At 37.7% G+C, this 23867-nt stretch overlaps 1 protein-coding gene across 13 annotated transcripts in view; it reads right to left on the bottom strand.

The window, feature by feature from the left end:
* ABLIM2 (actin binding LIM protein family member 2) overlaps positions 1–23867 on the bottom strand; it is a 335657-nt gene that overhangs the window by 168118 nt on the left and 143672 nt on the right. For all 13 annotated transcript variants that reach the window (XM_056802386.1, XM_056802381.1, XM_056802379.1 and 10 more), the window contains exons 4-5: positions 21929–22044; positions 4490–4616 (exon numbers count right to left, since the gene is read on the bottom strand). In XM_056802386.1, the coding sequence (XP_056658364.1) occupies positions 4490–4616; positions 21929–22044 (243 nt within the window). The remainder of the gene's footprint in view (positions 1–4489; positions 4617–21928; positions 22045–23867) is intronic.

Genomic DNA, 23867 nt, shown 5'->3' with positions numbered 1-23867 from the left:
CAAAAGATGGTTGTGGCCATGCTTACTCAAAACTCCACTACACTAATCAATGAATAACTGATGCTTGATGTTTATGGGGAAATGATGAATTATAAAAGCTGATATTCAGAATTGAATCAAGTATCTCCAGCTACCTCTCTCATAAAAGCAAAGAATACAATGCCACAAATTTGGGACGCGATTAAAGGGATACATTGGATAGGTGCAATGATGATGGTTATGACACCAATAAGTTTCTTTCTGCCCTATCATGAGCTCACTGTGATATATCCAACAGAGTCCTAGCAAGACAGAAGACACGATAAGTTGTCTCGTTTCTCTATCCTATTACTATGCTCTGCCATGGTCTCAAAGTACTCATGGAATTCGTAGAATATCACACTAGACAAGACTTTAGAACACAGAATAGAGAATACTCAAGCTGGATAGGACCTTTGGCAAATGAATATCAGAACTAGAGGTACCAAAAGACCATCTAATTCCATTTGCTCATCAAGACTGCCCTAGTAGTCTATCTCTTCTTCTGATTCATGTTCCCATACAGAGTTGATGCTATAATCTAGAGCCAAAAGTTCCTGTGAGGCTTGGTCTCTAACTCTGGTTTAAGGTCACACCTGTATCCCTTGTTGAGAAGGAAAAAAGGAAGTAAAGAAGGAATGAACAAACGAATGAACAAACAAAGAAAGGAACAAGGGAAGGAAGGATATTACTTTAATAGGTAGTAAGATTTCAGTTGCTAGTAGTCCTCAAATAGACAAATTTGCTTAAGATGTAGAGAAAATTCCAATTTAGATTGAGAAATTTTTGGAGGTCTCTTTTAGTTGTGAGATCTTGCTGTGTATGATACTTTATGCCCTACCATCAAAACCTATTTTAAAACTACTGCTGAAGTGTGGCTGAAGATTTCTGGTTGACCAAACTGAGTGAAATCCCAGGGTATAGACACCTTGGAACATCAATTGTCAATAAAGAGAAATTCTAGGTATGTGAATTATGAAGGTACTCTAACCTGTCCTCCTTGTACTCCAGTTGCAATTTTGCCCCAGACACTGGGAAATGTTCTTCTTCACCATATGCAAGCCTTATGCTTGCCATACATAGCTCTTTGACTTTCTAGACAGCCTCACAATTAGGATGAGAAAGAAATTTGGCCCCAAAGATTCAATAGTGATACTCACTGGATCTGTGTACCTGAGGCCGAGGCCAGGGAGTTGTAAAAGGTAAGGTTTCTATGGAAACAGGAATTTGCCCTCATCTCAAACTTAACAGTTGTATTTTTGGATAACTATGTGGGCTGGTAAGTAACATGAATGCAATGGGGGTGAGTTAACATCATAATGTGAACTTAAATTCCTGCATTTTCTGATTTGAGTTTTAATTTGCAAATAAACTGTTACACAGCTCCAAGCTTTCAAAGTTTAACACATTTCTGCTGTTAGTCATGCTTTTTCACTTAAGTTTAACAATGAAATTAACATGCAAGTTGGAAATACTGAAGAGTTACCAAGAATGTCATGTCATTTTTAAGAACTTGAAAAAAAAAAACATTTTTAAAGGAGTCAGTGTAGTTTGGTGTAAAGGTTCCGTTCAGGTTTAATAGTCTCTCCTTCATCTCTACTTCCTGGTTTCCCCAACTTCTTTCACATCCCAGCTAAAATTCCACTTTCTACAGGAAGTGTTTCCAAATCCCTCATAATTTTTGTGACTTGCCTCTTGATGATTATTTCCTATTTATCCTGTCTTTACTTTATTTGTTCATAGTTCTATTCATTCTCTCTCTCCCAATAGAATAAGATCCTCCAGATCAAGGTCTGCCTTTTGCCTTTCTTTGTTTACCCCAGTGTTTAGGATTACATCTGGCACATAGTAGGTATTTAACCAATATTTATTGACTGACTGAATTCTTCATCAGTCACTAATCCTTAGATAATCTCAGGCAAATCACTTTTATTCAGTGCAGTGCATTTTAGTTTTCCCAATATAAAATAAAAATGTGGAATGGATAATATTTAAATTCCTTTCTAGTTCTGATATTCAGTAATCATTAATTTATCTTTCCCTCCATCTTTTTTTCCCTTTCTCCATAAAAAGCTCCAATCCTATCATCTTCATTTCAACAGACTTCATTAAAAACGAATAAAATAACTGAATTCATTTTGGATCCAATGGGACACAAAGAACTCTTAAGGATTTGTATAAGAAAAGGCAAAAAAAATAGGTTTTGATTCATAAGAAGAAATATTTCTCTTAGGGTATTTAAGAGCTTCCCTTTCAGTCCCACAGAAAGTTTATCTATTATTTCCATATTTATTTTGCTTTGAGAATATCACCAATCCCTAAATTTACTGAACTCAGAAAGCTCACATAGCACTCTGGGTTCCAGTGCACTCTTTTGGTCTATAAATTTAATTTCTAGCATTTCATAAAATGCTTTCCTTACATCTCTGAAAAGTTGGGATAATAAAAACTTTCATTTATTTAGTATTTTCATATTTATAGTAATTTCCTCACAATAAGCTTTAAGGTTCCTAGTATAATTATTGTTCCCATCATTTTACAAATGAGAAAACAGGCTTAGAGAGACTGTGGCTTGCCTGAGGGCAGTGTCTCAGAGTGGGCTCATATGCTTTAGAATTGTCCAATCACTTGCCATTGTGTGAAGCTCATCTTTATATATTGCTTTAAAATTTTCCAAGAACTTGCTTCACCATAATCCTATGAGACAAAGGGAAAGTTATCATTCCCATTTTTACAGATGAGGAAACTGGATCTGAGAGAGAAAGCAACTTTCTCTAGGACTAGACACTTCTAAGAAAAGGACCTAAGGTGTGATCTCAAGTCTTATGGAAGCAACAGAAATGCTTTTTCTATGATGCCATGCTGCTTTTTCAGACCAAGACTCAAACATGACTTAAGTTCAATTCTCTCTACACTGCCTCTGTTGTTGAATGCTGTAGCTTGATTATTACCCCTCATATCTGCCATGCCTTTTCCCTTGCCTCCCTCCTAATCCTTCCTCTCCTTCCTCACTAAATAAGCACCTCACATTAAGACCATATGGCATATTGGAAAGCATCCTGGATCTGGAGTCAAAATATCTGGTTTTGAACCCTCTCTGGGCCTCAACTTCCTCATCTGTAAAATGAGGAGAGTAGGACTAGACAGTGTCTAAAGTCCCTTCTTTTGATGCTAAATATCTTTCTATAACAAATAACAAACTAAAGCTAGAAAAAGAGAAGACTTGGATTTGAATTCCAGCTCCTAAACTATCTGGCTGTATAACAGCTAATACTGAGTAGAGCCCATTTTAAGATTTTTTAAAAACTCTTACCTTTTATCTTAAATTTGATTCTAAGTATTGATTCCAAGGCGGAAGTCATTTTAAGATTATTAAAGTTTAAAACTTCACTAAGGTTCTTAGGACATATCATCTCATTTTATCCTCAGAGCAACCCGGGAGGTAGATGCTATTATTAGTCCTATTTTACAGATGAGGAAACTGAGGAAGAGAGAAATTAAGTAATTTACTCAAGATCACAGTTACTAAGTGTCTGAGTCAGAATTCTTCCTCAAGACTTTCTAACTCCAAGTACAGTGCCACTGAACTGTGACCTTGGGTTGGTAATTTCTTTTTTCTTGATATCAGTTTACTCAACTATAAAATGCAAGAGTCTATTTTTTTTAAACCCTTACCTTCCATCATCTTGGAGTCAATACTGTGTATTGGCTCCAAGGCAGAAGAGTGGTAAGGTTAGGCAATGGGGGTCAAGTGACTTGCCCAGGGTCACACAGCTGGGAAGTGTCTGAGGCCAGATTTGAACCTAGGACCTCCCGTCTCTAGGCCTGACTCTGAGCTACCCAGCTGCCCCCAAGAGTCTATTTTTTAAAAGCCTTTTTCAATTTTTACATTTGATGGTTCTATAAACCCTTGAGTGATTTCTCACCATCTCTTTGTGCTTTTATCCAGATCCTATGTTGTCTAGAATGATGCACTCTCTCCTCATATCCTCCCATTAGTCAGTCAACTAGCATTTATTAAAGGTCCAATATGTTCCAGACACTGTGCTAAACATGGGGATAAAGGGAGAAAAAGAAAAACAAACTAGAGTCCCTGCCCTCAAGGAGCTTACATTCTAATGGCAGAGATGATTGAAATCCTTCTCATCTTTCAAGGCTCATTTCAGGTAATACTTTCTATAGAAGCTAGAAGCATTCTTCTTTTTCTGAAATATTACCAAATCTCTTTTCTTTGTCCCATTCTCTATCTCCCCTTGTATTCTTATTCTTACTTAGGTACAAACCTGTCCCATCTTACACTCCTCCCACCTTCATTTGATGGAATCCCAAGTGTCTTGAGAGCAAAGACTATGCTGCTTTCATCTTAGTAGCATCATGCCAAGCTTAGAGCCTTCCATTGAACAGGCATTTGATGTTTCCTGAATTGTCATTTAATTGATTTTTGTGACTGTGAATAAGGTCTCAAACTTACTTGCTAATATACTCTGCATTCAGTTGCTTTCCACAAGTCTTGCATTTAAAACAGCCCAAATGCCAGTGTTTGTCTAGAGCCACCAGAGACTGGCCATTTTTGATTTCTGCTCCACAGCCTCCACAATCTGAAAACACAAACAAAAAAAAAAAATTCCTGGTGATTATTTTCTATTCATCATCAAGTTCAGCAAAGGAGAAAACCTGGATTTCCTCACATTGCTTTTTCAATGTGAGGAAGCCAAAACAAATAAGTTTATCATTAAGAGGAGAGTGAATGAGATCTTTGGAAAGACTTTGGCATCCTAAAAGAGAGAACTGTTAAATATTTTGAACTGGCAACTAGTTATCAAAGCACCAGTGAGAGGTAAGGAGATTAAGTCAAAGGATCAAAGGAGATTTCAAATATGGTAGGCTCAAAAGGATCCTATTAAATTTGACAAGAGATGGCCAGGACTTATTTAATTTTTTTAGTCATCAAAAAGCATTTTTTTCATGGCCCAAATTCTATGCTGGTATTACTGCTATGGTTCTAGTATGCCTGGAACATATTGTGCCTCATCTCCACCTAGTAATGAACATGGAATAACAGAAAGAGAGAAGGAGTGGAAGTCATAAAGCTTTCTACTTATGGAACCTGAGACAAGCCCCTTTATCTCCCTTGTATATAAAGAGGAAGTTGGCTTAGATCGGTGGTTTTCAAAGTATGGTCTAGGGGTTCCTTAGGGTTGCCAAGATCCTTTCGGGGGGCCATAAGGTCAAATTATTTTCATTATAATACTGTTAATATTAAAATGATCTTGAGAGACTGATTTGGATATAAGAATATAAATTATTATAATAAGCTTATTGGTTAGGCCAGCATCACAGCCAATAAAGTGATTTGGGTCTCCATAGCTCTCTTGGTCCCAGTGTGCAAACAAACTGTGTAATGCATATGTCAGAGTGATTGACAGGAGCATGTGACTCAGAGTCACATGGGAGTCTAATGGTCAAGATCTGGGGAAAGTTCTAAAGCCCCAACTGTCTGGGCACCTCTCTCCTGGAAGGACTGGTTGGAGGTTTGAAAAAACAGATTTCTGGCTTCTCCTGATATTAACTGAAGAGAGGAATCTTTTAAACTGGCTGCTGGCAGCTTGAGTAAAGAAGATTGAGGACACACTTCACCACTGGACCTGTTTGGATAGTGATCAACTGAATATCCTGGCCCATTTGATTGGACTCCAGTTGTGAGACTTGGTTATTGGAGGAACTTACTGCTTATCTTAGAATAAGATAGTTTTAGATATATTTATAGAAATTTGTGTTTAAGATAACTTGAAGTAATTCTCCTAACCCCTGTTCTTTCCTCCCCTTTCCAACCAATAAATGTGAATTTTTTATGTTTCCCCTCTTATTCATTCCTCACCAAATTCCTATTATAACACTAACAATATCCTAAACTGGATCAGGCAATTTAACAAACAGATTTTTAGGAGCTCATTATTCAGCCTTTCCCTTGATCATCCCAAGATATCATTAATTGGTGATAGCTAATTAAGAGGTGGTCTATCAACCTATCCACCCCTCCCCATCCCTACAGAAGGATAGATAATGTGTGCTGGAAAAAGACCCTTCCCCCTTCATCTATTAATGAAATTCTGTTAAAAAGGAAAATATTCCTTGGGATTCCCAAGGACAAAGAAAATGCAAAAAGCAGCAGACTAGATGGTATCTCCAACCCAGAATCCAGAGATGGGAGTACATAGTAATTCTCTCTAATATGCAGGAACTCATATATTATGTGAAAAATAAATTCTCATAATACTATGAGAATTTTGATTTTTCATATGGTAAATATCAATAGCTCTAATCCACATAGCCCTTTAACTCACATATTTGGAAGTATCCTCAATAATTTTTAAAAGTATAAGAGGGGTTTGGGACCAAAAACTTTGAGAACTTCTATGTTAGATGATTCCAAAATCCCTTCCAGACTTTATAATGTTATGATCCTATTGACTTCCTCCAGGACCAACTCAGGCAACACTCCCTCTTCCATTGAACCATTAATACTACTTGAAACACACTGGAGGTGATTATTAAAACTTGTTGAATGAGTAGATTGTTCTTTAACAAATATGTATATCAAGAGTCTTCCAGGTCTTTGTACATGTGTTGTGTCTTCTCTTTCTCCCTAATCAATCTCAAGTGGCCAATATTCTTTTGATAAATGGCTAGTTATATTGGATTTCAACTTCTTATTATAACATTTGGATTTTAACCAATGAAAAATATGAGGCAATTTCCCCAGGATCGCATTATTTATTAAAGGGGACATGTAAATCCATTAACAAAAAATTATCTTTCACTAGTCTCCTTCTGTAAAAAGACAATAAATTATCCAGAACTCTCTCCTGTAAAGAGAAGTGTGTCCTATTTCTGATTGGCTTGACAGTTGATCCCTTGGATTTCTCCTGGCAGTCTCCATTGGTGGATATTTCAAAAGATGAGGTAGACTTAGAGAACTCAAATCCTTCCTCATTATTTTATCACAGGGAAGGTGGGTCTTTGTCTCAATCAGGAAGACTGTATACCCCCAGACATGTGGCTTGACTACCATACTTTCAAATGGGTCAAAGTTCAACATGGCTGATCTGCCCTGATGTTAATCCTTTTAGATCTTTTAAGATCTTAGTTAAAGACTACAAGTTACCTTAGCTTGGTAGCAGGCTATTTCAACCTGACCTTGGGATTTTAAGGGGGAAATGATTATACATAGAAATGCCACTAATAAGCATAATTCTATGTTAATTTTCCTAATTGTTTAGCTAGTTCAGAGGTAGTATGGCATAGTAATTAGCTAGCCCAGAGTCTGAGAGACCCAAGTTTAAGCCCTAAGACATTAGACATTGACTATGCCATCCTGGGCAACTCATTTAACCTCTTACTGCACCCTAGTCACTCTCTAAATCCACAGATTGAAGAGCAATTATCAGTTTATACTGGTAACAGGAGTTTTCTCCAGCAATGAAATCATAGGTCTGGATATTTTTTTTTTAAAAAGGGAAAAAAACTAGCCATAGAATCCTAGGATGTTTCCAGACCAATTTGAAACTTTTTTAACCTCACTGAATTTGTTATAACTACTCTATTAGAATAACCCCTGAGAACTCAGGGAAATCTTCAAACCTCAAAGAGGCATCTAAAGATAACTTGACAGGTGAAATCCCCTTAGATGATCATCATAAACTAAAGCTCACAACCTGAGAAACCTAAGCATAATTTGTATGAGCTAAATATGAAGAGATTCTTAACAGCAATGGTGAATAAAAAAGGATAAGATAAAAATATGAGCAGTTGGCATGGAAACACCAACAATGATTTGAATAAGTTATCCAGAACTCATCACAGTGGTGTGCTTCTTTCTGTGGACAATTACTGGAAGAAAAAAACACACACACACACGGTGGGAGCTGAAAGGAGGGATGAGACTACCATTTGAAAGGGAGGAAAAATAAAGAGCCAGACTTCTGCTGGGTGGCAATGGCTACAAGTTGGAGGTGAGTAAAGTAGACAAACCACCTCTAGATACCTGCCAAGGGACATGCCATCATTTTCATATGCAGAGATTCACAAGAGACAAAATGAAACAAAACAAAAAACAAGAAGACAGCAGTAAACTGATGACCTTAAATTTCTGTGTGCAAATGTTCAAAATATGGGTAACAGTCAAAATGAACTAGAAATGCTAATTCAAGGAGTCAATTTTGAAATTAGCAGTATCACAGACTTTTGATGGGATAAAATTTATGATTGGTATAGGACTTTGAAAAGGTATACAGTCAAATTAAAAGAAACTGGATGGTCTAAAAGAGGGTAGAAGCGGTATGTGTGTGGGGTGTGGGGTGTGTGTGTGTGTGTGTGTGTGTGTGTGTATGTTTGTGTAGGCATGTTTTAACTCTTGCCTACTGTCTTAGAATTAATACTAAAGATCAATTCTAAGGCAGAAGTGTGGTAAGGGGTAGGCAGTTTGTGTTGAGTGATTTGCCCAGGGCCACATAGCTAGGCAGTGCTGAGGTTACATTTGAACCCAGGTCCTCCTGACTTCAGACTTGGCACTCTATCTACTGTGCTACCTAGCTGCCTATACTAGGTATCATGCTTTAAGAAAATATCCTCAAGGAAGGAAATCCAAGAAAAAGAGAAAGGTACAGGGTATGTGAGTGAAGATTTTAAATTACTTTGTAGATATAGATTTGCATTTGTTCATTTTAATTTATGTTATATATATTTACAAATGTATTTATTGTCTTTCAAATTAGAATAAAAGCTCTTTGTGAGTAGGGGCTGTTTCATTCTTTGTACTGGTGTCTGCAGTACCCAGCACATAGCAGACACTTAATAGTTGATGAATGATTGTTTGAAGATCAATGGACACAGAAACAGAAGTATTTGTATCATTGAAGTATAGTACAGATTATAGACAGAAAAAGGAAAATGAAGAGGTTGAGAAACAGAATACAAAGCTTAACCTGGAGGCATGATAGAGTTCAATCTTCTAGACATATTTTTGGAGTTCTCTCTCCCTATCCCTGAAAAGGAAATGATTAGTTTGACTTGCCTCAATGATCCTGCTATTTTTTAAACAGTGGAGGAAGCACTGAGGGCAACTGCTATTCTGGATTTGATTCTAATCAACAAAAAGGAACTAGCCAGTCACTGATTTAGAAATTATAGGAAACAAGGGAAATAACCACTTCACCTTTGAATTTGTGTGCTAAAGGAAAGGAAACCAGGTTATTATCTGGCATGCACTATCTATCTGGGGAAAATACATTTCTCCAAGCTTGAGAGAAAATGCAGGCAGAATTTTGTAGACTATTTACAAGAAGAAGCCAGTCTAGGAGGGATATAAAGTTTTTAAAAATTAAATAATGACTCTATGGGAAGCATTCCTAATAAAAAGTGAAAAGGGGAGCTGTCTAAAGAGACTGATGTAGATGCATAGGGAAATAAACCAACTGAGACCTTTAAAATGTACATGGATATAAGATGCATGCAAGGGTAAGATGAATACAAGCCATGGCAAAGCCCTATAAGCATAGGGCAAGGAATCCAAAGGCTAATAAAGGGAGGAAGAAGCTGGCTAAGAAAATAAAGGATCACAAAAGGTTTAGTAGTTTAGTTTTAAAGATAAGGATTCAAGTAGATGGGATTATGATAATGAATGACAGAAAGAAGGCAAAACTACTCAATCCTTATTTTATTCTTATATTCTTTGCTAACAATAATCACCTTTGGATAGGAAAAGGCACAACAAATCACTAATAGGAAATTGAAACCTGAGAGAAATAGGAAGAAAGAGAGCTCCTAGCTTCCTTTGGTAAGTACAAACCATAAGGTCAGTAGTAACTGGCAGGTCAATGGCCACTGAAAGACTATAGAAAAAGGGAAAGGTGTCCTAGAGTTTTTGGAAAGTACTTGTCATTAGAGCCTACAAATTATATGGCAATGAGCTTGACCTCAACTGCCAGATCCAATTCTTATCTATATCTGTCTGCTATAGAATATATAATCGTAGAGTGAGAAGGGAGCTGAGAGATCCTCTAGTATAATCAATGGAATAATACCCATCTAACCTCTTCTAAAATAGTGGGCAGAGAGATCACTTTCCTTATAATATTACACAATCTCTTGTTAAACATCTCTAATGGTTAGGACATCTTCCTAGAAAAATGCACATACTCCATTAGTAAGCTATAAAAACTTTGAGGTCAATAGCTATGCCATTTTTCATCTTTGACATTCCATTTCTAGTAGAGTACATTTAAAGGTTGAACCGAATTAGATTTAGTAGGATCATTGATTTAGTGCTGAAAAGTACCTTAAAGGTCAGTTGGTCCTAACCATCCACTTTATGTATTTGGAAACTGAGGCACAGAGAGATTAAATTATTTGCCCAGGGTAAAATACTAATTAAGTGAAAGGATTTGACTTTGAAACCAGGTCTTCCTAAGTATAAGTCTAACGCTAAAACCATTATGGCACACTGCCTCAAAGTTAAAAACAAATTCTGTCTTGAGTCATTCCTCCCCAAAATATTTGTTTGTCATTGGAAGACTATGAAAGCAGTTTCTTGTGCATGTCCTGGTCAGATCTTTTGATCTTCCAGAATTAGAATCCAAGGATGTTAATTTGAATTGTTTTGGCGTTCATTAATTAAAGTAATTAACAAGGATCTACTATGTGCCCTCGCTATTCTTGCTGCTTAAAGATAACCAGGTTAACATAGATGAGTTTGTTGAATAATAAAAGGGGAGGTTCCCTGAGCATTCAGTTCTATCAGTGAAAAGGAATTTATCATAGTTGGTGAAGACCAGCTTCTAAAGGGATGACAGTGTTCCCCAAGGAAAGAATTAACAGAGATGAAAAACAGCAGTGAGAAGACAGATGCAGAATTGGCACATCCCGCCAGGCCAGATTTTCCCTGTGTGTTCATGCACAACTCCCACAACTGCTGCTTTTTTTCCTCATCTGGGTTCATTCTTTACTTACAAAAGTGGCCATTATTTTATTCTCTTCCAATTACATTCCCTGATTCCTTTCAATTTAGGGTCCATAAATAAGTTGCATAGATCTCCTTTTGGGGAGAATATGGCCTCTGGATGAGCAGAGAATCTTGAAATGGAATGAAACATCAGCAATCATTTATTCCAACCTATGCCTGAATGATGAGGAAAATAGTAAAATTCACATTTCTATGGTACTTTCTTGTTAATAAAGTACTTTCCTCAAATCAGCCTTATGAGTTATTTCTCCCATATTCCTCATGAGGAAACTGAGGCTCAGGGAGGTTAGATTCTTTTTGCATAGTTTCACATCTAGTAAAATTTAGGGAAACTGGGATTTGAATCCAAGCCTCAAGATTCTAAATCCAGAACTGTTAATATTTCATGGTGCTTCCGTTTCAGAAGTATACTCTCCAAACCGTCCTTGGTAAGTGGAGGGTCAAGTTTGAAAACTTCTAACAAAGGACTTATTACTTAACCCCAGAAGCCTATCCAGCTCGAATTGGTAAGAAGCTTGTCCTTATGTCAAGACAAAATCTGCCTCTCTGTAACTTCCACCCACAGCTCCTACTTTTGCCTTCTGGAGTCAAACAAAACAAGTCCACACTCTCTTTTCTTCCCCCCCCCCCCCCCCCCTTCATACTGTTTCCATCTGGGGATTCTAAGCCTACAGTCATAGGCAGAAGATACATAGACTCAGAAAGAAGAACCAAACTGATTTCCCATGTGTTGGGCAAAATTTGGAGATTTCAAATATTGCTATTATTTCAAATATGGTTAAAAAATGAATCAAGATGGGGCAGGTAGGTAGCTCAATGAATTGAGTCAGGCCTAGAGAGAAGTCTTGGATTCAAATCTGGTCCAAGATACTTTCTAGCCATATGACTGTGGGCAAGTCACTTCACCCTCCTAGCCCTTAACATTCTTCTGCCTTTTGGAACCAATCCACACTATTGATTTTTAAGAAGGAATGTAAGTATTTTAAAAATAAATTAAATAAAATAAAAAGTAAGCCAGGAGGAATAATGAAGCTACACATATCTTAATCCATATGATATGATTATATGCCCCCACATTGTGCTAAGCACCTGGAGGATACAAATAGGTACACGCCCTAGACCCCACTCTGCCAATCCTGTATGCTAGTTCAGAAGAGGAGTCAGTTTCAAATAAAGGAGACAGCAGTAACAGACAGTATTCTCTATTAGTGTCAACTGTGGAGGAAATCCAATAAATGAGCCATGGCAGCTCTGTAGCATAGGGGCTCAGAGAGTTTCCTGGGACATGGAGAGGTTAAATGGTTTAGCCAGGGTCAACCAGTCAGTACCTGAGAAAGGAAGATTTGAACCCATTAAACTGGTATTAAAGAAGACACATTACTCTAGTTTGCCTCTGCATAGGGAAGAGATCTAGTCCTTCACTCATGACTTGCAGCTAAAACCTCTTCTCTGTGTTGTCTTCTCCAATAGAACCATAGGAGCAGAACTTTCTTGCCTTTCTATTGTATGCCCAGTGGTTAGCAAGGTGCTTTAGGCAGAGTTTATAAGATTTCAATAAAGACCCTTCCTTCCTTTTAAAAGAATCAAATACATAAGATTACAAAATAAACCAGTGATACTAAAAAACAGTTATTGAAAACAAATTGAATAATGTGAATGTGAGTTGATACTGATGAAATAGGAACTTCTGTGGGACTATTAAGGGATGGGTGACCAAGAGCAGAAAGGCTATTGGTTCCTGAGTAGTTTGGTAGTAAGTGGAAGTTGCCTATTGTGCTGATGGAATAAAGTGGGAGTAAAGTGTTTAGTGAAGCAGTGGGGTGAGGACTAGGATGAAAAGTGTTCTCTTATCTGTAAAGAGGACCGGATAAGATGGCATCTAATGCCCCTTCAAGCACTAAATCCAAGATCCTATGTCTATCAGTCTTGGGTATAATGTTCCCTCCCAGAAAATGAGAAATAGATTTATGGTTCTATGGGCCAGGACCACTAGTTCTCTTTCACCAGTCAGCCATAGGGTCTGGCTCTCTGACTCCCTACTGCTTTCTCAAAGCTACCAAGTTGTGGTGCCTGGTGGCAGTGGCAAGAGGGCTTCTTTTAGAAGAAAATTGTAGTTATAAGGGAACAATAGGCCCATGAGACCCCAGTGTTTCTCTTTAATATGAATATATATTTTTAAACCTAATTGGCCAGAAGAAACAATGACATCTCCTCATTACACAATATTGTGTGGATGAGCTCCAAATTAAGCCACATTCCTGAAGGCTTTCAAGAGACTAAGAAAGGTCAGAGAGGGGAGAGTTGAGATGAGTTTTGTTTTGTTTTTTTAATAAAGACAGACAGTGACTTTATTGGTTTTGTGCAACAGATGAGAACGTTGCTCTCAAATCAGAGGCCCAAAGAAACATCAATTCCTCAATTTATAGGAAACCAACACAATTCCCTCCACCTGTGCAAAAGAGCACCCATGTGAAAGACTGGGAGGGTGAAGGTAAAGGGAGAGCAAAGCTGTATCCAATTAAGCTAATGATTTAAACTTAACCTCTACAGGGATATTGATCTTGAAATACATTGAGAACAATACATTGATTTTAATTACTAAGTTGTATTATTCTCACTTGCCTCAGTTACCCATATATGTATCAACAATAACATCAATAACATTCAAACATAACTACATGCACTTCATCTAAGTAGAGTGGGGAGAATGTTAATTGAGTTCTACAGATCTGCTATAATAATCAGCAAAGAGCTTCCTGGCTGGCTCTTGTAGCCGACAACTCCCTCTCCAACCACTAAACTGTTCCAAATCACAAAAGACCATCCAGCCTGCATCAGGTGACTCAGCTTCTCATGCAGGGAAACTAGTGGTGGGGTAATGAAATAATGTGTGCAGTTCTTGAGTCTTGTTTTATTCCTTTATAGCACCAAAACAGGAACTTAAGAGGAAGACCTCTAATGCTCTACCCACTCGAACTTTTCATTCCTTTTATCCTAAATTTGGGTTTCACACATCAATTCATTCTATGATCATCACCTGGAAGAGAGAATTCTAACAATAAAGAAACATTTCTTAAGCACCAGGCACTGCCACAGAAGGAGAAAAATGAAGGCGAGAAAGAAAGAAAGAAAGAGAGAGAGAGAGAGAGAAAGAAAGAAAGAAAGAAAGAAAGAAAGAAAGAAAGAAAGAAAGAAAGAAAGAAAGAAAGAAAGAAAGAAAGAAAGAAAGAAAGAAAGAAAGAAAGAGAGAGAAAGAAAGAGAGAAAGAAAGAAAGAAAGAAAGAGAGAGAGAAAGAAAGAGAGAAAGAAAGAAAGAAAGAAAGAGAGAGAGAAAGAAAGAGAGAAAGAAAGAAAGAAAGAAAGAGAGAGAGAAAGAAAGAGAGAAAGAAAGAAAGAAAGAAAGAGAGAGAGAAAGAAAGAGAGAAAGAAAGAAAGAAAGAAAGAGAGAGAGAAAGAAAGAGAGAAAGAAAGAAAGAAAGAGAGAGAGAAAGAAAGAGAGAAAGAAAGAAAGAAAGAAAGAGAGAGAGAAAGAAAGAGAGAAAGAAAGAAAGAAAGAGAGAGAGAGAGAGAGAGAAGAAAGAAAGAAAGAAAGAGAGAAAGAAAGAAAGAAAGAAAGAAAGAAAGAGAGAGAGAGAGAGAGAAAGAAAGAAAGAAAGAAAGAAAGAAAGAAAGAAAGAAAGAAAGAAAGAAAGAAAGAAAGAAAGAAAGAAAGAAAGAAAGAAAGAAAGAAAGAAAGAAAGAAAGAAAGAAAGAAACAACCCCCAGTTTTCAAGGAGTCTATATTCTCCCAGGAGAAGCAACACATATATAAATTTATACAGAATGAATGCTAAATCAATCCACAGTGGTTTGGGGAGGGTGGGAGCCAACAATTGAGAGATCAGGAAAGCTTCCTATAGAAAGGCTCGGCTTTGAACTTAGTCTTGAAGAAAGTGAGTATTATTTGAGCCAAAGGTAAGGAAGGATAGTATTCCAGAGATGAGAGAAAGTCAACACAGAGGCACAAAGGAGGGAGATGGAATTGCTCTATGAGAAGTAAGCAGGAACAAGACCAATGAGATCAGTAAAAGCCATTCTCTAATACATCCAGCAATTGACAACGATGACAAAGGATAGGATGATCGATGTTGAAGGGGTTGTGGAAAGTAGGGCAGTGAATTGTTAGGAGAACTGTGAGTTGGTGCAACCCATCTGAAAAGCAGTTTGGAATTATGCAACTATAACATTCCCTTGGTCAGTGTCCTGAAATGCCCTGAGCTTTATGCAGAGAGACATGTCTGAGAGTGCAGAGCACAAATGGAGTGCTAGATGTCAAGGGACACAACAGGACTGGCTTCCTATATGCCTGTGGCTCATGGCTCCAGTCTCCAGCTTGCTCAGCATTCTCTTGACTAGTCAGTAGTCATGTCTCCCTTTGATTACAAACAACAAAGAAATGTCTTTCAGGGCACTGTTCAAGGAAGCATTACATAAATAGAGTAATTAAAATGTCCATACCCATTGATCCAGAGGTTCCACTGTTACACATATCACCCTACCCAACCCCCTGCAAGAAAGATATGGACAAAAATGACTCTCTATATATTTGTGTGTGAGAGAGAGACAGAAAGACAGAGATGGAGAGACAGAGAGAAGAAGGGAGGAAGGGAGAGACAGAGAGAGACAGCAAAAGAGAAAGTAACAGGGACAGAGGAGAGAGACAGAGAGAGAAAACAGATGCTCATTAATCAGGGATGGCTGAAAAATTGAAGTTAATGAATGTAATAATATTATTATGATGTAAGAAATGAGCATAATAAACAGTATATATCTAAAACCATCAGCTAATATCATCTGCAATGGGGATAAACTAAATCCATTCCCATTAAGATCAGGAGTGAAACAAGGATGCCCATTATCACCTCTATTATTTGACATTGTATTAGAAACACTAGCAGTAGCAATTAGAGAAGAAAAAGAAATTGAAGGCATTAAAATAGGCAAGGAGGAGACCAAATTATCGCTCTTTGCAGATGACATGATGGTCTACTTAAAGAATCCTAGAGATTCAACCAAAAAGCTAATCGAAATAATCAACAACTTTAGCAAAGTTGCAGGATACAAAATAAACCCACATAAGTCATCAGCATTTCTATATAATTCCAACACAGCTCAGCAGCAAGAACTAGAAAGAGAAATCCCATTCAAAATTACCTTAGACAAAATAAAATACTTAGGAATCTATCTCCCGAGACAAACACAGGATCTATATGAACACAACTACAAAACACTTTCCACACAACTAAAACTAGACTTGAACAATTGGAAGAACATTAACTGCTCATGGGTAGGACGAGCCAATATAATAAAAATGACCATCCTACCCAAACTCATCTATCTATTTAGTGCCATACCCATGGAACTTCCAAAAAATTTTTTTACTGATTTAGAAAAAACCATAACAAAGTTCATTTGGAAGAACAAAAGATCAAGGATATCCAGGGAAATAATGAAAAAAAAAATACAAAGGAAGGGGGTTGTGCAGTCCCAGATCTCAGACTATTTTACAAAGCAGCGGTCATCAAAACAATTTGGCACTGGCTAAGAGACAGAAAGGAGGATCAGTGGAATAGACTGGGGGCAAGCAACCTCAGCAAGACAGTATATGACAAACCCAAAGATCCCAGCTTTTGGGACAAAAATCCACTATTTCATAAAAACTGCTAGGAAAATTGGAGGACAGTGTGGGAAAGATTAGGCTTAGATCAACACCTCACACCCTACACCAAGATAAATTCAAAATGGGTGAATGACTTGAACATAAAGAAGGAAACTATAAGAAAATTAGGCAAACACAGAATAGTATACATGTCAGACCTTTGGGAAGGGAAATACTTCAAAACCAAGCAAGAATTAGAAAGAGTTACAAAATGCAAAATAAATAATCTGGATTACATCAAATTAAAAAGGTTTTGTACAAACAAAACCAATGTAACCAAAATCAGAAGGGTAGCAACAAATTGGGAAAATCTTCATAAAAACCTCTGACAAAGGTTTAATTACTCAAATTTATAAAGAACTAAATCAATTGTACAAAAAATCAAGCCATTCTCCAATTGACAAATGGGCAAGGGACATGAACAGGCAGTTCTTAGCCAAAGAAATCAAAACTATTAATAAGCACATGAAAAAGTATTCTACATCTCTTATAATCAGAGAGATGCAAATAAAAACAACTCTGAGGTATCACCTCACACCTAGCAGACTGGCTAACATGACAGCTATGGAAAGTAATGAATGCTGGAGGGGATGTGGCAAAGTGGGGACATTAATTCATTGTTGGTGGAGTTGTGAACTGATCCAACCATTCTGGAGGGCAATTTGGAACTATGCCCAAAGGGCGATAAAATACTGTCTGCCCTTTGATCCAGCCATAGCACTGCTGGGTCTGTACCCCAAAGAGATAATGGACAAAAAGACTTGTACAAAAATATTCATAGCTGCGCTCTTTGTGGTGGCCAAAAATTGGAAAATGAGGGGATGCCCTTCAATTGGAGAATGGCTGAACAAATTGTGGTATATGTTGGTGATGGAATACTATTGTGCTAAAAGGAATAATAAAGTGGAGGAATTCCATGGAGACTGGAACAACCTCCAGGAAGTGATGCAGAGCAAAAGGAGCAGAACCAGGAAAACATTGTACACAGAGACTGATACATTGTGGTACAATCGAAGGTGATGGACTTCTCCATTAGTGTCAATGCAATGTCCCTGAACAATCTGCAGGGATCTAAAAAATACTACCCACAAGCAGAGGATAAACTGTGGGAGTAAAAACACTGATGAAAAGCAACTGCTTGACTACAGGGGTGGAGGGGATATGACTGAGGAGAGACTCTAAATGAACACTATAATGCAAATACCAACAACAGGGAAATGGGTTCGAGTCAAGAACACATGTGATAACCAGTGGAATCATGCGTCGGCTATGGGAGAGGGAAAGGCGGGGGGAGGGGGGGGAAGAAAATGATCTTTGTTTCCAGTGAATAATGTATGAAAACGACCAAATAAAATAATGTTTAAAAATTAAAAAAAAAAGAAATGAGCATATATACATGGAAACATAAAAAGATTTCTAGGAACTTAAAGTAAACAAGGTCAGGCAATATAAATGGAAAGTGCAACAACTACAAAACAACTGAAGTTGAATGTTACTAAAATATAAAGAATAATCTTGGCCTGAAGAAGAGAGATAAGAGGACATCTTGCCTTTTCTTTTGCAGAGATCAGGAATTCAATTTGATTGGTTTTAATGATTTTTCTATTTTTTTCTTTTAAAAATTATTTGCTAAAAGGAATGGATTTCTGGGAGGGTACAAAGGGGAATCCATGTGACATTGAAATAGAAGATACTGGTCAACGTGCATTTTTAAAAGAAATCAGGGCAACTAGGTGGCTCAGTATATAGAAAGCCAGGCCTGGAGATCAGAGGTCCTGGGTTCAAATCTTCCACTAATACTTAGTTTAATATTAATTCTAAGACAGAAGGTAAAGGTTTAAAAAAAAAGGTATCAGAGTCAGGCCAAAGTTCTACTGACTCAGAAGTAGTAAAGAAATCTTGCTTTGAAGCTGCTCAAATACCCTCTTCTCAGAAAAAAAGAGAAAAGATCCTTGACTGAAATAGTGGGGGAAGGGGATAATATAGAAAGCCTGGGGAGAGATGAAGGGCTTAGAATAGCTTCTGTGGAAAGTTGGATTAGGGTGGTGTAATAGGTATTGCTGCAATAAAGGCACATTGAGATTTTTAAAAATACCCTCTTCTCTTTGCTGTTTTTTTTTTTCTTGTCAATCTATTATAATCTTCCAGTAAATCCCTATACTCATCACAGAGTAGACATGAACCTGAGCTCTTGAAAACTAAGCCAGGTAAATACAATCTCTGGCTAGATCTAACATGCCAGAATGACCTATAAGAATAAGGCTCATAATAGGTTCAGCCTGTCATTTATGGACCACCATCCTTATTTGGTTCAGAGAATCTCCATACCAGTTTGGCCCCACGTTGCAAAGGATTTATCATCTGTTTCTGAAGGAAGGGTGAGTGAAAAGTGGGGCACTCACATTGATACACCACCAAGTTCCTTGAAAGTATGAAGAAGTCTCTTTGAGCACTTCAACACAAGGACCTCATTATTTTTCATTATGGGGAACTGACTCCACACCTTTATAGAGCATTTCATGAGCTGTCATGGCCAACATAAGCCATAATAATAGTTCATTTTTATACATTATGCTGCTACAAAGTTTTTAAAGGTTTTGAAGATGTTGAATTTATGAGGTTAGGAGCATTCTAGTTTAGAGAACTTTTGGAGTTAATTTTAATTTTGAGACTTAAGCTCCAGTGTTAAGTAACATCTAAGGACTAATAACATTTAAATCAGATCAAAATTAACAGTATATTTTAGTTCTCTATGTAATGGTGAACCAAAATGCCTAGAGTCAATAAAATTCCTGTTTAGAGAAATTGGTTATAGATTTCTCCTGTTTTATATTCTTGCAATTGAACTGTTTCAGGAATCTGCAAGCAAAAAAGACTTCTATGATGGAAAGAGGACACAGAAGCTGACAAAAGGACTCATTGAACTTGAAGGACTGCAAGACTTTTGGGGAGAGAAATCTGAGATAGATGTTTTGTGTTATTAAGATTTTTGCCAAAGATAGATTGCCTGTCTTTCTGACCTATTGCCAATGTTTGGGTATTTTGGGGAGTGGCCCCAAATGCCAGTTGTTGGGTTGGTTGGGCATGGGGGGTATGTCAATGTGGATTTTTGGATGACTCAGTTTACTCTTACCTTTGAGAAACCCCACTACCAAGTACCCCTATTTTGGTTTGAATGTTAAGCATCTTTTTGTTTTGGAGGTTTCTCTATTGGATGAAAGTTTTCCTCTCATGAAGCCTTTGCATTTGATTTGTTACAGCTGACTGTTGCCTAATACCATAGCTATAGACTGCAAAGAGGTTTACACACCTGTTTGTGATACGTCATTATCCAGAGGATATAAGGACTCCCAATTTCCTTTCTCTTTGGAGAAAGTATCTAATGTGTTTCTCTCCCAGCAGGAAGTTGGTATCTGGTATGATGCCTTCTCACAGGGGAGTTGACACTTAGCACAGTGTTCTCTCCCAACAGGGAGAAAGCATTTAGTGTATCTTCTCCCAGGGATATGGTTCTCAGAGTCCAAGAGCCTTTGGTTTGTATGGTATTTGATGTTTGACGCTGTATAATGACCAAGTACTTTAAACCTATCCCTATTCCTGATTAAAGAGTGGGTTTTCAGACTACTTGGTAGTTCTGTGTTATTTCCATGTTAACAGTTTGCAAAGAACTTTACAAACATTATCTAATTTTATCCTCACAACTCTGGGAGGTAGGTGCTATTACCATTGTCATTCTACCAAAGAGGAAACTGAGGCAGAGAGATGTTAAGTGACTTGCCCCTATTAATACAGTAAGTGCCAGGTGATAGTTGAAACTCAAATCTTCATGACTCCAAGACTCCTATTCTATTCACAGTGCCACCTGGCTGCCATTTTCTGAGGCGGAAGGGGAATAGGCAGCCTTTTGGTAATAATTAATGGAATCAGCTAAACTGTAATTAGCTAAACTTATCCTCAATAGCAGAGGCACAATCAACTTTTTAACAAGGCACCCCTTGAAGCCTCCTCAGTCAAGAAAGACTTATCAATTGTTCAGCACTTATTAAGTGTCTGCTATGTACCAGGCACTGTGGTAAGCCCTGCAGTGATGATGAAACTTTTAGAGAGTGAGTGCCAAAACTTTAACCCTCACACCACATGTAAGACCCTGCCTTATCCCAGACAGGGGAGGGAGGAAGCACTCCAATTGGGCTGCTGGGTAGAGGGGTGGATGATATGGAGAAGGGGAGGAAAACATCTCCCTCTGGCATGTGTGCCATAGATTTGCCAACACAGCCCTAAAGTTACAAAGAAAGACAAAAGTTTTTTGAGGAACTCACAGTGTAATGGTAGCAGGGAGATAGCATGCAAATATCTAGGTATAAACAAGTTATATACAGGATAAATTGGAGATGATCTCAAAGGGAAGGCACTTAGACTAAGGAAAACTGGGAAAGACTTCTCTTAGAAGGTGTTACTTTAGCCAAGATTTGAAGGAATTGGGGCAAGCCAGAAGATGCAGATGAAGAGGGTGAGAGTTTTAGGCATGAGGGAATAGCAAGTGAAAAGTGACCTGTTTCGGGAGATGGAGTGTCCTGTGGGGCACAAGACAAAGAGACCACTGTATCAGACTATATGGGGGAAAAAAAGAACAAGAAAAGTAGAAAGGGGTCAGGTTATAAAAGGCTTTGGAAGTCAAGTAGAGAATCTTCCATTTGATACTGGAGGCATTGAGGAATCCTTGAAGTTTATTAAATAGACAGGTAAAGGTGTTACGTCTGCTCTTTATTTTTAAAATTTATTTATTTTATAAAACCCTTACCTTCTGTCTTGGAATCAATACTAAGTATTGGTGCCAAGGCAGAAAACAGAAGGGGCTTGGTAATAAGAGTTAAGTGACTTGTCCAGGATCACAAAAGCAAGGAAGTGTTCTGAGGTCAAATTTGAACCCAAGACCTCCCATCTCCAAGCCTGGCTTTCTAACCCCTGAGCCACCTAGCTGCCCCAAACCTGGACTTTAAGAAAATACATTTTTCAGTTGAGTGGAGGAAGGACTGAGTTGGTTTCCTCTTTTTTCTCTGCCTCTGAGAATCCAGGACCAGCTCCATACTCTAAGGAAGTCTTGGAAGGCAACTCCAGTTCAAGTAGTAACAGTTCAAGTAGAAACCTGCAGAGTAAGCGATTTGGCATGTTCTTTCCATGTGCATACTTACTCCGGAGTCCTTGAAGTAGGTAAGCGCTCCCGCTGGTAGTTGGGGGTAGGGAACACTTTTGGCAGATACACTCCTTTCCATTAAAGGTCACCCGGTCACCAGGAGGAAAAGGCAATCTGTAGCAAATAAACCAAATTAGTCCTCATTAATAACCAAGCTGGCACTTCTCAATTGAATTGAACTTTCTTGTGTAAATGGGAATTTTATCCCTTAGATGTATTTCCCTTACAGTTTACAAAGGGCTGTAAGGGAAAGGGAAAATAGATTATTTATACAATTAACATCTTATATCCTGGTATTTTTTAAAGGATATTTTATTTTACCAACTAATTGCATATAATAGCAGTTTTCTATGTAAGTTTTCTGAAGTTATAATCTCTCCCTCCCCCATCCTGGAGATGGTAAGGATTTGATCTAGGTTATATATAACATGGGATTCTTAATGCAAGGTTCATGAAATTGATTTTTATAAAAATCCTTATCTTCCATCTTGGGATAAATACCATATATTGATTTCAAGGCAAAAGAACAGTTAGGGCTAGACAATGGGGAGTAAGTGACTTGCTCAGGGTCACACAACTAGGAAGTATCTGAGGTCAAATTTGAACGCCGGGACCTCCTATCTCCAGGCCTAACTTTCTATCCACTGAGCTACTCAGCTACCTCTCATGAAACCACTTTTTTTAAAAGTATGTTGATAGTTGTATCTCAATAAAATTGGTTTCCTTTGTACCCTTATGAAATTTTATTTTATGCATTTAAAATATTATTCTGAAAAGACATTCAGATGTTTCCCTTAATTGCAAAAAAGAAGTTTGAAGATTAGTTTGTCCAGATTAGAATATGGAAAAGATGCTAAGCAGGGGTCAGGGAATGCACACTTATCTCAATACAATCCATACCAAGAATGCTGGGCAAGTGAATCATTTGGCCTCTCTGAGCCTTAGTTCCCTCATCTGCAAAATGAGATGACTAATGCACTCTTTACAGGAGAGTTATAAAGAAAATGCTTTGTAAACTCCCTAAAGCAGGGGCTCTTACCTTTTTTATGTCTTGGAGTCTTTTTTGCAGAGATCGGTAGCAATGGTGTATGGTATGGGAATTAGAGAAGGCTTCCTGATAGAGGTGATATTTGAGTTGATTTTTAAAGAATAGATATAATTCAATCTGGCCTCAGAAACTTCCTAGCTATGTGACCCTGGGAAAGTCACTTAACCCCCATTGCCTAGCCCTTCAAACTCTTCTGCCTTAGAACCAATACCCAGTATTGATTCTAAGACAGAAGGTCAGGGTTAAAAACCAAAAGAATAGTTATAATTCAAAAGGGGAGGAAAAAGGGGGAAGGGTAATCCAGGCTGGTGAACAGTAAGGGCACAGGTGGAAAGTGTATTATGTGTTTGAGCATAGAGTTATCTTTATTTTGCACAAATTGTGATTTTGAACGAAGAATATGAGAGGAAGTAACATGAAACAAAGGTAGAAAAATATTATGGAGGCTATATTATGAAGGTCCTTGAAAGTGATACAGAAGAACCTAAAATCTGTTCAACAGGTCAATCCATTGGAGATTTGGGAGCAAAGGAATGGCAGACACCACTAAGTCTGTATAACAGACTATTCTAGCAGTTGCCTGGAAAATGGACTCTTTTGGATAGGAAGTGGTAAGAAGAGAACAAGTGATGGATGAGAGAGATGTGGCTGGAGAAGTCAATATCTTTAAGTGAGAGGGAAGATTATGAATATGGCGAATAGTAGCATCAGAAAGATAATACTAAAACCACATGGAAGAGCAGATTCATGGAGGAATGTTAATGAACTCAGTTTTAGACATGGTCAGTTGGGTAGAGACAGTTCAAGGTGGTCTATTTTGGATATTTTTCAAGATATCTATGTAGAGGTGATCATTGAAGCTCCAAAAGTAAATCAGATTGCCAATGGA

This window comes from Monodelphis domestica, chromosome 6 (genome assembly GCF_027887165.1).
Source record: "Monodelphis domestica isolate mMonDom1 chromosome 6, mMonDom1.pri, whole genome shotgun sequence".
In the NCBI taxonomy this organism is placed as follows: domain Eukaryota; kingdom Metazoa; phylum Chordata; class Mammalia; order Didelphimorphia; family Didelphidae; genus Monodelphis; species Monodelphis domestica.
The sequence above is the reverse complement of the archived record's forward strand: the minus strand, read 5'-3'. Positions and strand labels throughout refer to the sequence as shown.